General features: G+C 40.5%; 1 protein-coding gene across 2 annotated transcripts in view; it reads right to left on the minus strand.

Moving 5' to 3' along the window:
- Nucleotides 1–3,105: 3,105 nt before the first annotated feature.
- Nucleotides 3,106–14,949, minus strand: part of LOC142342487 (uncharacterized) — a 109,364-nt gene continuing 97,520 nt past the window's right edge. For both annotated transcript variants that reach the window (XM_075393830.1, XM_075393831.1), the window contains exon 3: nt 3,106–3,983. In XM_075393830.1, the coding sequence (XP_075249945.1) occupies nt 3,352–3,983 (632 nt within the window). In that variant the 3' untranslated portion in view covers nt 3,106–3,351. The remainder of the gene's footprint in view (nt 3,984–14,949) is intronic.

The following is a 14,949-nucleotide window of genomic DNA, read 5'->3' on the forward strand; positions in this document are numbered from 1 at the left end:
TCCCTCTTCGCAACAATGTTTAGGTTTCACTTTCTTGTAGAAACTTTGCCATTATTCATTTTCCAAGATTCAAAATTCGTGATCATGCGGAAACCATAACTATTAGGATATGGTTTAACAAGGATGCAAATTTATTTGGCATAGGATGCCAAATCTATCTTTCATCGAAAGGAGGCCTGCCTCTTATAGCCAGCATACACAACTGAAAATGAATAAAGAACTACAAATTTTGATTTCACTTTCGGGATCATTTCAGTCACTATAAAGACTTGATATGTCCAGCCTCAAAGGTGGGTGAATTTTGTACTGTATTCACATGATCGCGAACCATACTTGAGAAGCCAAATTACTTCCATATTATCCTGATTGTTTTTATACAAAAAGTGTTCAAAAAGTGTTTTTAATATACAATAATCAAAACAAATAACGTCTTGGCCATGTAAAACAAGTCCAATCAGTTTCTGCCAGAGTGAGTTGCCCAGATTAAACAACTGTCACCAGAAGGCCAAATTGGCGATATTTAACTAATTTTCCCTGTAATCATTTCTTCAGCCACTTACCTGTCCAGTAATCCACAAACAATAAAAGTATTCAAAACCCTGACTTCATTATATGTAATGCAGAAATTTAATGGGTTGAGCCCGAAGTTGCTAAACTCAAAACTATTTTTATAAGACACGAAGAGAGTAATTACTTTCTCGAGCCAAAATCCATTGAGATCTTTCGCATTATCGCCAAAGTCCCCTCCAACGAAATTCTAGTCCAGCAATATATAATGTTTACCATAATGGTGGGTAGGGTGGGGGGGGGGGGGGGGGGGGGGGTTGCTATGCGCTATATATGACCACGACAGTGTTCGTCTCTTCTATATACGTCTTCCTCGAATTGGGCTGCAATACGAATACTGGCCTTTTATTATTGCCCCCCCCCGCAGCTTAGTGTTTATATAAAAGGTTATAACGTATACTCCCCCTTATCATGGGTGGCATACTATAATGGGGGCTATAATGGGGGGGGGGGGAAGAGGGCTATTATTAAACCCGTACTTTGGTCACAGTACATTTCATTACTGAAAAATAATATATCAAGTTTAAACAGTGCTGGAACATGGTGAAACCCGTTAAAATATTGTCTTCATAATGTACAGATAGTTTCCCGACTTGGCATGAAAAATTAGCGGCTGAAAAATTTCGGGGCATGACAATCACAATGCTGAAATTTGTCTGATCAGTTCGACTAACAAACAGACTGCACAGAACTCTCGAAATGAAACTTTCGAATGGATTGCGCACTCCACGTGTGGGACTCGCTGCTTTCGCCATGTCACACGGATTTATCACGTGGAGTGGGTGCGGGTGGAACAAAATCGAAATAGGTGCAAGTGGAATAGAATATGGAATGGAATTGAAAGGAGTGGAGTGTGGAATGGAGTGGGTATGGTGAGTGTGTGTGTGTGTGTGTGTGGTAAGTGTGGAAAGAAAGGAGTGGATATGGAGTTGGTGCGAACTCATCCAAATTGTTTCCCGAAGTGTTTCCCGGTCGCCGATGAAAGTACATAGCTTGAAATATTCGGTTCGTTGTTGCTGCATCCCCCCGGTGTTTTTCAGGTCATTCCGGAAAGTTTAAGAGGTTTGCCTCCGGCACCATGTAGATGCACCATGTTCACAATATGTTGTGAACTTCCTCCCTTTGACTGGGCGGGCTCCAGAAGATTCAGAGCAACACCTTATCTTGAATTCACGATCAAACAAACAGATCGATCTGAAAAAAAAGTTTCAAGATTTTCACAAGGAAGATGGTTGTTTACTGCCAGAGTAAATTTCATATTAGTTCACTAATCCAGCTGCTTATAACTACTTATAAATACCTCGATTATAACTACTTCTAATAACTACTTCGCTTATAACTATACTACTTCGCTGACAACTACGTCTTCTAATGACTGTTACTACAACAACTGCATCCGATCACGTTTGAAACAATTTTGGACCTTCTTGAACGTATGCTTTTACTGGCTTTTCAGATCGATCTGTTTGTTTGATAGTGAGTTCAAGATAAGGTGTTGCTCTGAATCTTCTGGAGCCCGCCCAGAGAGTTGGAGGAAGTTCACAACATTTTGTGAACATGGTGCATCTACATGGTGCCGGAGGCCAAACCACTCAAACTTCCCGGAATAACGTGAAAAGCGCCGGGGGGGAAGCAGCAACTCAAAGGAGACTTCAGGAGAGGCTCAAATGAGAGTTTCAAAAGAAAGAATGCCAAGCAGAGAGAGTATTCCAGAAGAGAGTATTCCATAGGAGAGTATTACAAACTAAAACAAAAAGTTCCCAAACAATTTCTCAAAATGATTTATCATTCATTTGTATATATACAATTCATTTTTATTAATTATACCCAAGTTATAATTCAATTTATTCATTTTTACCCGTTTTAATTCATTCCAGAAGCATGAAAACAGCATGGAAATAAATATTTAAAAGAGAGAGTTCTGAGTGATAGTAGTAAGTGTAGCAAACTATGAGTTACCCTCTTGAGCAAACAAATCGGGCGAACAAAACCACTTATGTCCAGATAATAGTCAGCCACTCAAGGCTCATGCCCCGCTTAAATTCAGCCGCTATTTAGTTATGCTGCGTCAATTTTCAGCCGCTAATTACGCATGCCCGACCAAATTCAGTCGCTAATTGTGAATGCTCAGTTAGAACAAATTTCATGTTCGGATGAATCACTATGCAAATGACCCTGTAATTTCCAAAAAGTGACATGAACATAAAGATGGAAAGAATAAAATACAGAATGGCATTTTCTCTGGTTCAGCGCTGTTTTTCACTAGTACGGTAGTACGGGAAGTAACATGTGAACCTCACGTGAACACAATATGAAAAAAAAAGATAAGAGCAGACAATTTTCAATTAGATGGTTATTAATTTACATTAATCATGGGTTGAGACAATAACTGTTTCCTCTCAAATAAATTTAACCACCTCATTCATATTTGCAAACAAAAAAACCTATTTCTTTTGAAATTCTTGTGCAACACCTATTATGAACGTACAAGTAATAGTCTTAGACAGTATTCAAAAAAATATTCCAGCATGACAGGGGGAGGTAGGGGAGGTGGGGGGAGGCGAGGAGGAAATAGTTTCTTGAAAATTTGCAATTTAATTGTCTATCAAATCATTAACTTTTAATGATCCAGCATGCAAACAGAAAATTTGCACCATTATTTCATTGTACTCTTTCCGAAGACGAAAGCTAAATCTTTTAAATCCATTTTGACATCAATATTATTATTTTTTGCCAATTTGATGATATTATTGCGGGTTGAAGTTACTTTTCATGTTGATAGCATCAAGCAAACAGGATTCCGGTCAACAATGACGTCATCAAGATGCTTATATTTACCATATTTGGAAAGTTCGAGTCAGTTGTTTTATCCTCTTCTTCCGCCTCCTTAACCTCAGCTGGCTTTTCTTTGGGCTTTTGCGGTTTAGGTGTGCTGGTTGTAGTAGTAGTAGTTGTTGTTGTGACTGGCTGTGGCTTCATCGTTATCGGGGGTTTTGAGGCTACGGGCTCTTTGGGTTTTTGGTTTATTGGTTTTTGTGGTTTGACTTTTGGCGGTTTTGTGGGTGCTGGTTTTGGTGGTTTGACATTTTTTGGCGGTTTTGTGGGGGCCGGTTTTGGTGGTTTGACATTTTTTGGCGGTTTTGTGGGGGCCGGTTTTGGTGGTTGTGTGGTTGATTTTTTCTTCTTCTTGGGTGCCGTTTTAATGTTACCAAAAGTTACGAGAGGCCTCTGCATATCAAACCCATCGTACTTACAGTCCTCGTTAGATTGGTCAAATGAGGCACTTTTCAAATTGACACAATTTTTTATCTTCAATGCGTTCTCTAATGGCTCCTTGCACATAGCAGTACAGTCTGTTCTGTCATCTTCAGTTTGCCCATTTTGACACTCACACTCGCAAATCTTCTCAGCAGCTTCTGAAACAGGTCAGATTGTTTATAAAATCGCTATTTTCTATTTAATAGTCCGAGTTAAATCTTATTTTCTTATTCAATTTTGCTAAACGCATTTCAAAAACCATTTTTCCTCGAAGGAGAAAGCTATTGAATGGGTCTAAGAAATGAAACCCCAACGGAAAAACCCATGTCAACATTGAATAAAGGTCATATGGAACAAAAATATCTTAAAAATGTATATTTTGAGAATTTATATTGTATTTCATTTAATTATTTAATTTAAACTGATTGATGTTTTTTCTCTTTGACAGTCAAGTGCGGGGTTTTGTCCGAGGGCTTTTTCCAAAACAGTGTCAATTGTCATTTTTAAGTGATTCTAAACTTCAAAAAAAACAGTGTTTGCTTCCATTAATTTTTTTTTGTATGCAACTTCTACACTTAAGTTAATTTTTGAATTTCATCTTGGTTTGATATGGTATCAAAGTAATGAACGACACCTTTATGTTAAAAAAAATGCGCCGTAGTCTAGAGTATGAGTCAGAAGAAATTATTTATAGTAAATGAATTCAAAATGGCAGAATTGTTCGAAGCCCTCAGGTATTCATAGTTAGGATCAGTATGAATGTTTATAGATCAATCCAGATATAGATTATCCTATAAAGGTTAATTAACATCTTAAATTAATAATCTTTTTGCCGTAAATGGAAAGTATTAGTTCATTTTTTTGCATTTGGAACAATGTTCTCCCAACTTGAGAACGGTTCATTAATCTCTACAAAAAGGATTGGCATGGTTTATGAACACTAATGGTGGGAGTATATTGTTAAGATTTTTTACTTAGGCACACCAATAAATTTGTGGACTAAAAACTTTGAAGCCCTTGTTCAATAACATCACTGCGTTAACATCACTTAAACTCCTAAGTTCTCTGCTGTACTTCGAGATATATCAACTCCTTCATTCTTTTTCAGCAATTTCGGAGGGATAGCTTCTCCAATTGTTTCTGGCTGTTTCTGTTATTTGCTTGAGGTTCTCATGGCCCCTGAAGGATGTTCCCATTCAGGTACTGAAGTCTCTTCATTGAAGTTAGATGATGCCACACATACATACTGACCCTTCTGCTGTCAGCTAGTCAGTAGATTGCTGACCGGTATATTCAGTCTTAATGTCATCAAGTCCCTGCAAATTGGTCATCCCTAACGAGCAAAGTCTTGTCCTCCCGTTGAATTAATAAAGCGTTCATTCATTCCAATGCAGACCAATAACTTGCCTGGAACACTTAACTGTTGATGAATTTCTTGTCGCTTTGCAGAGAACTGATTCACACGGCCAAAACTCACTGACAGCTGGGAGTCTTGTTTCCGTCCCAGCAGTAGTTCCACAGGAGTTTTGCCCCTACTTCTTGGAATTGATCCGATGACTAGGCTCGCTGCAAGAAAAAACGAAACAGCATGTTGAGATTGGACTCCAGGCTTGAAAAAACTGTTTCATTTTTGGGATCGTTTGCACAGCAAGTCTATTTGCTCTCAGATGGTGTGTTGATGGCTACATCTCCTTCTCCCAGTGATTCACAACGATATTTTGGTTCACCGCTGACAACCTTGGAATTAATTTATGATAAGGTTTTCGTAATCCTAATTCGCCGAAATTCGACTCAGGAACACAATCACTGTTTGTGAGGTTCTAGTTCTCAAATTCTAATTCGCATATCGTAGTCTTCTATTCGACCTGATCTCGCATCTACTATCACTAAGATTAGACATCGGTCCTCATTATAAACCAAGTTTTTCCCAAACATCTGCTTCTGTCCAAACAGTTAGTCTTTTCCCCAGTCCATGCTTGCATTTTTGGCATTGGTTACACTTACTGACATATCGAAGAACAGCTTTACTGTTGCCGTCATTCGGACTGCCGTTTCTACTGCATTTTTTGAGATTGGTTTTTATAACCCGTTGCCGTCACCACAAGTCGTTGTTTAAGCGGAATGAAAAATACAACACGACGAAAAATGATTACGTTCCGGACGGTCAGAGCATCCTTTTATGTTCATACTTTTTTCTTGCTTCATGACCTACTTTCCAGTTCCATCAGTGATATTGCCCATCTCGTGAATCGTTTTTCGGATTTCTTTCAATCTTTTTAACGTCAAGTCGATTGTTCCTCTTGCTCAATTTTGAGGTAGTTCTGTTTGGCCCTGTGACAAATTCCTGGTACGTAAATCACATGTCTTTTTTAATCTTTCAGAGGCGTCTGTTGTAACAGTTGCATGATTTGATTAGTTGTAAAGCTGAACAGTTGGGTAAACTTATAGCTTGTTTTGGATGTTTTCAAAACGTCTTTGCTCTTGTTCCATCTAATAGGTTTGTTCGATTTTCTTCCAAAAGTATCATGTTTGCAGCAAATTTAGCTATCACTGGAAAAAAAATTAGCTATCACTGGAAATTAAGTTGTTTCGTATTTGATGGTGGCTCTGATTTTCTGATATTCTCAATCTGCTTAGGATCGGGTGCTTTTCTTCATTTAGAAACAAGACTAACCAATAAAATTCATGCATGAGAATGGTTTTGAGTTGAAATTCGTTCTTTTTTTGATGATTTTTTTTCATATAGTCGACAGTTGACTGCAAGCATCTGCTTCTCTTATTGCCCCTGCGTGTTTGTTTCATTACCACTAAGTCGTCTTGAAAGATGACCCTACCCTTAATCCCTCTGAGAGCCGACGATTGGCGAGGAAATTTGATGCCCTGAGGAAGCCTTCACATTTTTGACAATCTGCGCGTTTTGGTGACTGTGTATACATCTTTTTCGTTCTTGCTATGTTTATTTTGATATTGTGCGTCTGGTAGATTTTTTTTGAGGCCCTATAGTGATAATGGAAGAGGGTGTCCATGTCTGGAATTCTTTAGTTCTCTATCAGTTCAGCAACGAAAAAGAATATTAAAATCGGCCAAATGTCAGCAGTCATTCAAAAATTCACGTTTCCAGGTGGAGTGATCAAAATCAATACTGATCCTGCTCGTTTACTAATTCAAAGATGTACAATCTCGAAACTTAACCGACTAACGACAACCGAATTTCAGCGGTTGTCTTCATCAGTAGCCATCTACAGTTAAGTGAAGCTCGTTTTACCTAAAGGGTGGGTGCGAGAGAAGTGGAGGGGGAAGTGAAGGAGTCAAACTATTTCAAACGCCCTATATACAATGAATTGATGTCTTCGAATTAGTTACGTCGAATTGAAAACTTAAGAATCAAGTAAGCCGAAAGGCTTTAAGAGCCCTCAATGCCCTCCGGGCGTTACCTGTTTATCCCGTTTTAAATGACAAAAAGATAAAACTGTCAGATGAAAAATCGAAAAATCGGTCAAGCAAAAAGTCGCATTGAAAAAGACCAACAGGAGTAATATAATTGCTACAAACTTTGTTTGAGAGCATTTAAAAATCATCTCAGCTTTTTCATCACTGCATTAGTTCCAAATTGAATGGAAACATTTTGAAGGGGGATGTTTATTTCGCAGTTATTCAAGTCACGAGGTTTGGAAAGAAAGCGGTCTGTTTCTCATGTTTGTGTAGTGTTGCCGTCTATATAATTTTTTAATGCCAAAAACTGCAGCTAATCCGTTCACAAAACTCAATTCTTATTCTGTCACAAGTTGAGCTGTGCGCTTCAACAATTTAGATAACAAGGAAACTCAGGTAAAGCAAAAATTGTGGATGCCGAATAGAGACCATCCAAAATTGAGCTTTATGGGTTTACCCCAATTCTTTTTTTGATTTCCTTTTTCGGTTTTGACTCTCTTCAAACCCTGGCGCAAACTTAACCGACCAACGTTGGTCGAATTGCTCCCATCAAACAACTGGCAAGTAGTTGGCTTCATCAGTAGCGAGCGACCGTGTAGTGATTATTGGTTTAGTTTAATTGAAGAAGCGTGAGGTGAGCGCAGAGTGTGGGGGGGGGGGGGGAGGGCTGGTGCAACAGCGGAGGGGGGGGGGGGCATTGGTGGGAGGGGGATCATTGGCTGCACGGGGCTTTTACGGCCTGAGCAATGGGCACGGGTTGGGATTGAGGGGCTGGCGTGGGGGACGAGGTGGGTTTGTGGGATCAATTTCCACAAACCGCAATTTACACCATAAATATAGGTCTCCAAAACGGTCTCTGTAAATCGCATACTTGGAGACTAGTGAGCTGAAAAGCTCTAAGACAACTTAATGCCCACTGGGCGCTACCTCTTTATGCTGTTTCTGAGGATGAAAAGTCAAATGGGTCAGAAGAAAAATTGACCACGCAAAAAATTGCGTAAAAGGACCCACAGCGTATTATAATTGCTACAACAATTGTTTGAGAGCAATTAAAGATATTTTCCTAAAAAGTGCTAATCAATTGTGATAAAACAACTCTACTAAAAATCAAAATTATTGACGGCAATATATGAGGACATCACACTTCAACAGCGGCTGAGGTTTTGCATAAAGAAAAGCGAGAGATAAAACGTGAACTGGAAACAGAAGGAAAGAGACGGAGACCAAAAGAGCAAGAACTCGGAATTCTTGTTCAGTTCGAGAATGGACTTCTATTTTTCTACTATTTTTAGTACTAGACTTGTTTCGTTGGCCAGTAATGATTGTTAAATTAGAAGAGGATAGCCACAATTACCAGAACCAGCACCCCTAAAAATGTCAATAACCTAGTGGCAAACAATGACAATCAGTTACTGCCCTCTCCACCTGCACAGAACTTTTCTTCTCCCGCAAATGATTTCTCACCGCACATGAATTATCTACCGGCCTCATAGCAAAGGTATAAGACCCTAAGTTCTGTCCACTCAAACCATGCAGCTCTCCCAATGCCGTATCCAAATATCTTTTGCTTCCCGGCGTCCGTCCCAACTGATTTGATCCCACTTGGTGTACATCAGTAAACTTAAGAGATGTACCACTGGCCCTGGTTTACAACGTGGGCCAGTCCTCATGTCCCTATATCGCTCCGCTCCTTCACTCATGTACAGGCAGCTGCAAGTTCAACATCAGACCTCGGTAACGGAATTCCTTTAAGTCTTCCAATGGTCCGGACCCAATCTTCGCCACTCCCACCGTTCCTCCAATGTATGGAGAAAACCGCTGTGCTGGGGTGGCCCACGGCATCTCACACTTTCGGTCCCTTCCTTGACCTCGGCAAGTTTGATGAAATAGTTGCCAGATGCAATTACTAGTAGGAAGAGCGTTCCAATTCTCGAGTGGAAATTGTCACAGTACAATGGTGACCCCATGAAGTCGCCTGAAGGGTTTGGGCAATATAAAGGCGCCATAGATTCCTTGTCACTGACTGATGATGTCGAGCTAACTTACTTAACAATCCCTATTAACTGAAAAAACGGCTATCGCAGAGTTTACATGCTGCGGAACGATGCATGAAGATACACATAAGACATGAAAACCTAAGTTTGACCAGCCACAGGCAGGTGTCAGTGCACATTTAGACAAACTCAGCTCTTTTCAGCACTTAAGATGCACAAAACTGATATCAAAACCGAAAACTTTCAAATAACGCTTAATTGAATAGTGCCTCCCTACTTATCACGGCTGTGCAAGAAAGCCGCGTAATATGATAAAGTCATTGTCAGTTTTTACGGCCCTGAAGCATTGGGGAAAACCGACAATCCTCGACTCCAACTATTGGCTGAAGTAAAATGCCGCGGCAAACGACTTGAAAAATCAAACACCAATGAAGACAAGATTGAGGACAGCAACAACTCAGTAACCAAGAACAAAATTGCTTCAAGGACATTCGCTGTCAACACGCAGCAAAAAAGCACATACACATCGGCTGCAGCTGCAACAACATCACCATCTACTCGCTGCATTGTTTGTAACGGTAATCGGCTGCAGCTGAGAGTGTCGGGTTTTTACAGAAAAGTCCTGCACTCAGCGCGCAAAGGTAGCGGTCGAGGCAAAACTGTGCTTCTCACGTCTGAGGAAAAAACATATGTTCCGGCAGTGAACAAATGCCAGGGATTGTAGGAAACGTGGTTGCAACAGCTCCCATAAGACACTTCATTGAGATGAGAGGGTTTATCCATCGAAATCTCTTTCACCTATTAACTTACAACGGTAATAATAATGATGGCCCAAATCAAATTAAACCTCGTAGAGGGCAATCAACGAGTAGGACCACTACAATGTCATCTCACAGTTATGTGCAAAGCCTCCTTCAGGTGACCGAATTGCAGTTGGCGAATTATTAGTTCAAAAATACCACGAGTTTTGTGCGATACCACCTGCAGTAAATCTTGGTAGTCCAAGTGCCCTGCAAATAGAATTGATTTGAATGGTACAGCATTGTAACTAACAGTCAATGCTATAAGTATTGAGGAGAATGTTGACACTAAAATGCTTTAATTGACTAACACCACGTGACGGCCAAGTATTCAAACCTTTTAAAGTGAGACGTAACATGAATGAAAAATTTGAATGTTTGCAAGACGTAAATAATGTGTATGCACTTCAAGAAAAAATTCTTCACATAGCAGTTCTAAACCCGGTTACCTATTGCTATCGAGACACAGATAATTTTTGGATATGATTTGTATCATGCCATACGCCCACTGCCGACGGGAAACGCTCGCCCTTCGCCCTTCGCTAGTCAAGTAAATTCTGAAACATCATGGAGCCCTATGGTGTTCTAAAAGCAAGTAGACACAAGATCTGCCGCGGCTGCAAGTGTGCAAGAAGTCTTTGAAAACACCACAGTGCATATTGGAAAACAATATTTTGGAATGCTATGTGTTGAAGATAACATCGAATTGCCCAATGATTATCTCTCAGCGCTGGTGCAATTAGCATCTTTGGAAAAACGGATTGCAAAAAACCAGCATTTAAACGAAAAGTATTCAAATACTATCGTGAGAGACTTAGAGAAAGGCTACGTAATAAGCTTCAAAGATGCTCACATGGTGGAAAATTGCTCGGAAAGTAATTGCTATCTACCGCACCAGCCGGTTGTTAAACCGAACAAGCCTGGCAAGGTTCGTAGGGTTCTAAATGGCGCATTTTATTTCCACAGTGCATCTCTGAACAAATAGTTACTTACTGGACCTGATTGACTACATTATGTAATTTTACGGATCAGTCAACATCCATTTTCCGTACTAGCCGACATCGAGGGAGGTGGACTTGTTACCATGCGATCAGCCAACTTTGCATTGTTTGTGGCGGGAGGACCCCGCATCAAAAGTTGTGGTACACCAGTATGCACGCCACAATTTTGGGGCGAAAGACTTTCCCAGCTCTGCAGACTATGCAACACAGCTCGAGACACGCGATAATGCTAGGCAGTATCCAGAAGCCGCAAAAACCGTCCAAGAGAGGGAGCTAAACATTGCAAATTTTGAAAGAAATTTGCCGGATGTGGCTGACTGAAGTGACTGGTCTACTGAACTGATGGGTCTCGTCCAACTGAGTCAAAAGTGAGCGTTTTTTTTTCAAGGAACTATTGACGCGGATGCCTGGTATTAAGTGGGATCACAACAAAGATACACCGGTTGTAAGCAGATGTACGTACTAACAGCACAATTCCAAAAAGTTTAAAACAGCGCTTTGTTTTATGTCTTGTGTCAAAAGTCTGCGAGCCAATTGTTCTTGTCGCCCCGATTGATCTTGAATGACATTTGGCGTGTCATTGGAAAAAGTTGGGATGACGAGTTTTCCAAAGACACACTTTACATGTTCCCTGGATGATGTTTTGAACTGCTGCAGTGGATTAGGATTTCTGTTCTAAGAGATTACTTTTCAGGACTGGTCCAACATTTTGAACTCCACATGTTTGGTGATAGCGCACAAGACGTTTTCAGTGCTGTAGGCTTTTTTGGGCTCCGGTATTTTGCATTTCGGGAGAGGTTAAAACAGAGTTGCCGTCCGATTTGACCAAAACCCGCGTCAAACCTATGAAGGTGACGACTGTTCAGAAGTTGAAATTACAAGTCGCTCTCCTCGCAGCACGTTTAAAATGGAAAACGGCCGAGCATTAACCGTTATTTTTGCCTTTCAGTGATTGAACGCACCAAGTGAACACACCTTGTTTATTGCAAATTTTGTAAATCAAATCCTGGAGTACCGTCAACCACTTGTAATAACAAGGCAGTATTCGACACGCTTGGTATGTCCGCTGAGTTCTGCAGTAAACTAACTGGCTGAGAGGTCGTAATTACTTGAGCACTACGAAAGTTCTTTCGTAGAAATACGGACGTTGTAGGGCTAGGCGTTGTAACCAAGAAAAAAATGTGATGACTCATCTTTAACCGTATTCGCGACAAATCTTGTTCAGGGACAACGAATTCAACAAACATCGGCTGAAAATATCAGTTCTAATCAAAAACTACATTTTAACGCATACGAGCTGAGTTTTTTACCATCTCCGGACATTTACCGCACCGTGGACGGCAGCATGATGAACTCCGTTGAGCCGAGTCTTACAAACAAAAAGTACCTTCTTGACAACAAACCCGTCAAAAAGCGCAGTCGTATTGCTCAAATTACATCATTTATTGGACCTCAGGCACTCCTTCGTTCGTTTGGTCGACTCCGAAGGCTAGTGGAAATTGATTTTGACACTAAGCATCCCATCTTGCTGGATACGCGTCAAACATTTGTTAATCTGTTTCTGCGGCACACTCACCTGAAAAACTATCATCAGATGTCGGTCGAAGGAACAGAAACGTTACGCCATCCTTAAACTAATCTCATCACTGTTGTGTTTCTTTTAGTCAAACTGCGTCTTGTACAGAAAATCCCGCGCGGCGACAATTCAACCATTCAAGGCAGACCTCCCAAGGGAGTGACTCACGTAAAAATCTTCACACCTTAACAACACCGGAATTGGTTACTTTGGCCCATTCTACGTCACTGTTTGTCGGACTACCGAGAAGAGGTGGGGTTTTCTCTTAACTTGTCTGACCTCTCGTGCTGTCCGTGTTGAATTGGTTTTTTTTTCACTGACACTAGTTCCTCTCTCATGGGTTTGAAGCCGTTTGTCACCCACAGGGGTACGCCTGCCATGATTTGGTCAGATAACTGTACGACGAAAGAGCTCTGAAAGTTTTGAAATATGGAGCACGCTTATCATTGGCGCTGAGCTTGATCAAAAGGGCATCACGTGGAGGATCAACATGCTCACTGCTCCACAACAATTTGGCATCTGAAAGAAGCTGGTCCGTAGTTTAAAGCGATTGTTATAATTCGGTCATCGGCACACATAGCCACTCAGATAAGGTTTTGAACACTTTTTCACCTTGTTGAATAGGCACTGAACACACGCCCGTTAACGCCTGTGAGCGCCAAACCTACTGACCTTGGATCAAGATCACCTAAATACTTTCTACTTGGTACCAACCAACCTGAATCAAGTCAATCGTTGGCGTTGACGAGTTTGATCAACTCAAGAGGTTTGCAGCGGATCGCAAGCCGTAGGCAGTCTTACGACAATTCAATTTGGGCATGCTGGCTTAAGGAGTATGTACCGACTCTAAGCCTAAGAACTAAGTGGCACACGCCTACTGAGCAGCACCTCAAGATCTGTGACTTAGGTTGGATGGTTGAAGAAGGCAACCCTAGAGGTTACTATCCTACTGCTCGGATTGAAGAACTCCGCTGCAGTTCCGAGAGCGTCGCCCGCTCCGCCGTCTCATACACGTTTTCCGGATCGCTCATCCGCCGCCTCGTTAACCTTGAACCAAACCTCCCAGCATCTTCACTGGAGAATGTTACTGAGTAAACCAATGAGCAATGCGCTATTCATGTAAAGCGCTAAATGAAAAAGCAGCGATCTTTACGAAATGCGTGCAAAACACAGACGTTGTTAAAAAATATGATCTTTGTTGAGCCTACAAAAATACTAAATTGGTTGCGCACTTTTTGGCGTACTACTTTTATGATCTAAAAAAGTATCATTACTGTTCCTAGACGGTTACCTGCCTAGGACTTAAGCTAGATTTCTTCACGAAAAAATTGTGATAGACTTTAACTTCTTATCTTATTGCACTAGTTAACTTATTTCGGTAGACTGATTTTCTGGTTACGAGCTGTATTTTTGGTGCCGCGAAGCGGTCCATGTCGCGGATCGTTTGTGTATACGTCTGATTTTTCGTGATTAGGCTAAAATCAATAATTTTATAATTTGTTTTACTGCTGTACCTTGGTGACGGTAGCTAACTTGATCCAAATGGTTATCGATAGGGATTATTATTTTTATCGGCCAGAGTTATTTGCCTCTTTTACCTTCTGGTTAGTCACTTCAGGCTGCACGCTGAGCAAATAAACCTGAAACGATTTTGACATCTCGGGAACGGATGGATGTTTGTGTGCAAATCCTGGATTTAAACCTCTCAAAAAAGACAGACCTCAAATCTACACAGAGCGCTTCTGAATAACAAATTCCTCTTCATGAAGACAGAAAGAAGCCGAGGTTTACAATCAATACACCACAGGCTCAATGAGGTTTCACCGTCCTCACCTGTAAGAGGACATCAACAATGAGAACATGATGCAACAGATGATTACAATTCACACTAAATAAACCCGGGTTGAAGTTTCTTTGATTTCATACAAGAATCATATATGATTTCATACTGTCCATACTTGATTTCTTAGTACGATCCTTGTATGAAATCAAAGAAATCATATATGATCCTTGTATGATTACCAAGAAATCATATATGATCCTAGTACGAAGACCAAGATTCATACATCTATTTTTTGAAAATCTTTAACCATTTATGTTTTTTTGTTTTTATTCGGTAGGGCATCACCTATATGATACCCCGGCATCACATTGTGATCCGCCAAAAGACCCTAACGTACAATATCAATTGCAAGTTGGACACAAAATTAAGGAGTAAGTCCAAACAAAAAACAAAATTTTTGTCATACTCTGAAGCCAGTTTATACATATAAATGCTCATTTATAAAAAAAATTAATCAAGAAAAAAATGGATATCACGT

This window comes from Convolutriloba macropyga, chromosome 7, assembly GCF_964194025.1.
Source record: "Convolutriloba macropyga chromosome 7, txConMacr16.3, whole genome shotgun sequence".
Lineage (NCBI taxonomy): Eukaryota > Metazoa > Xenacoelomorpha > Acoela > Convolutidae > Convolutriloba > Convolutriloba macropyga.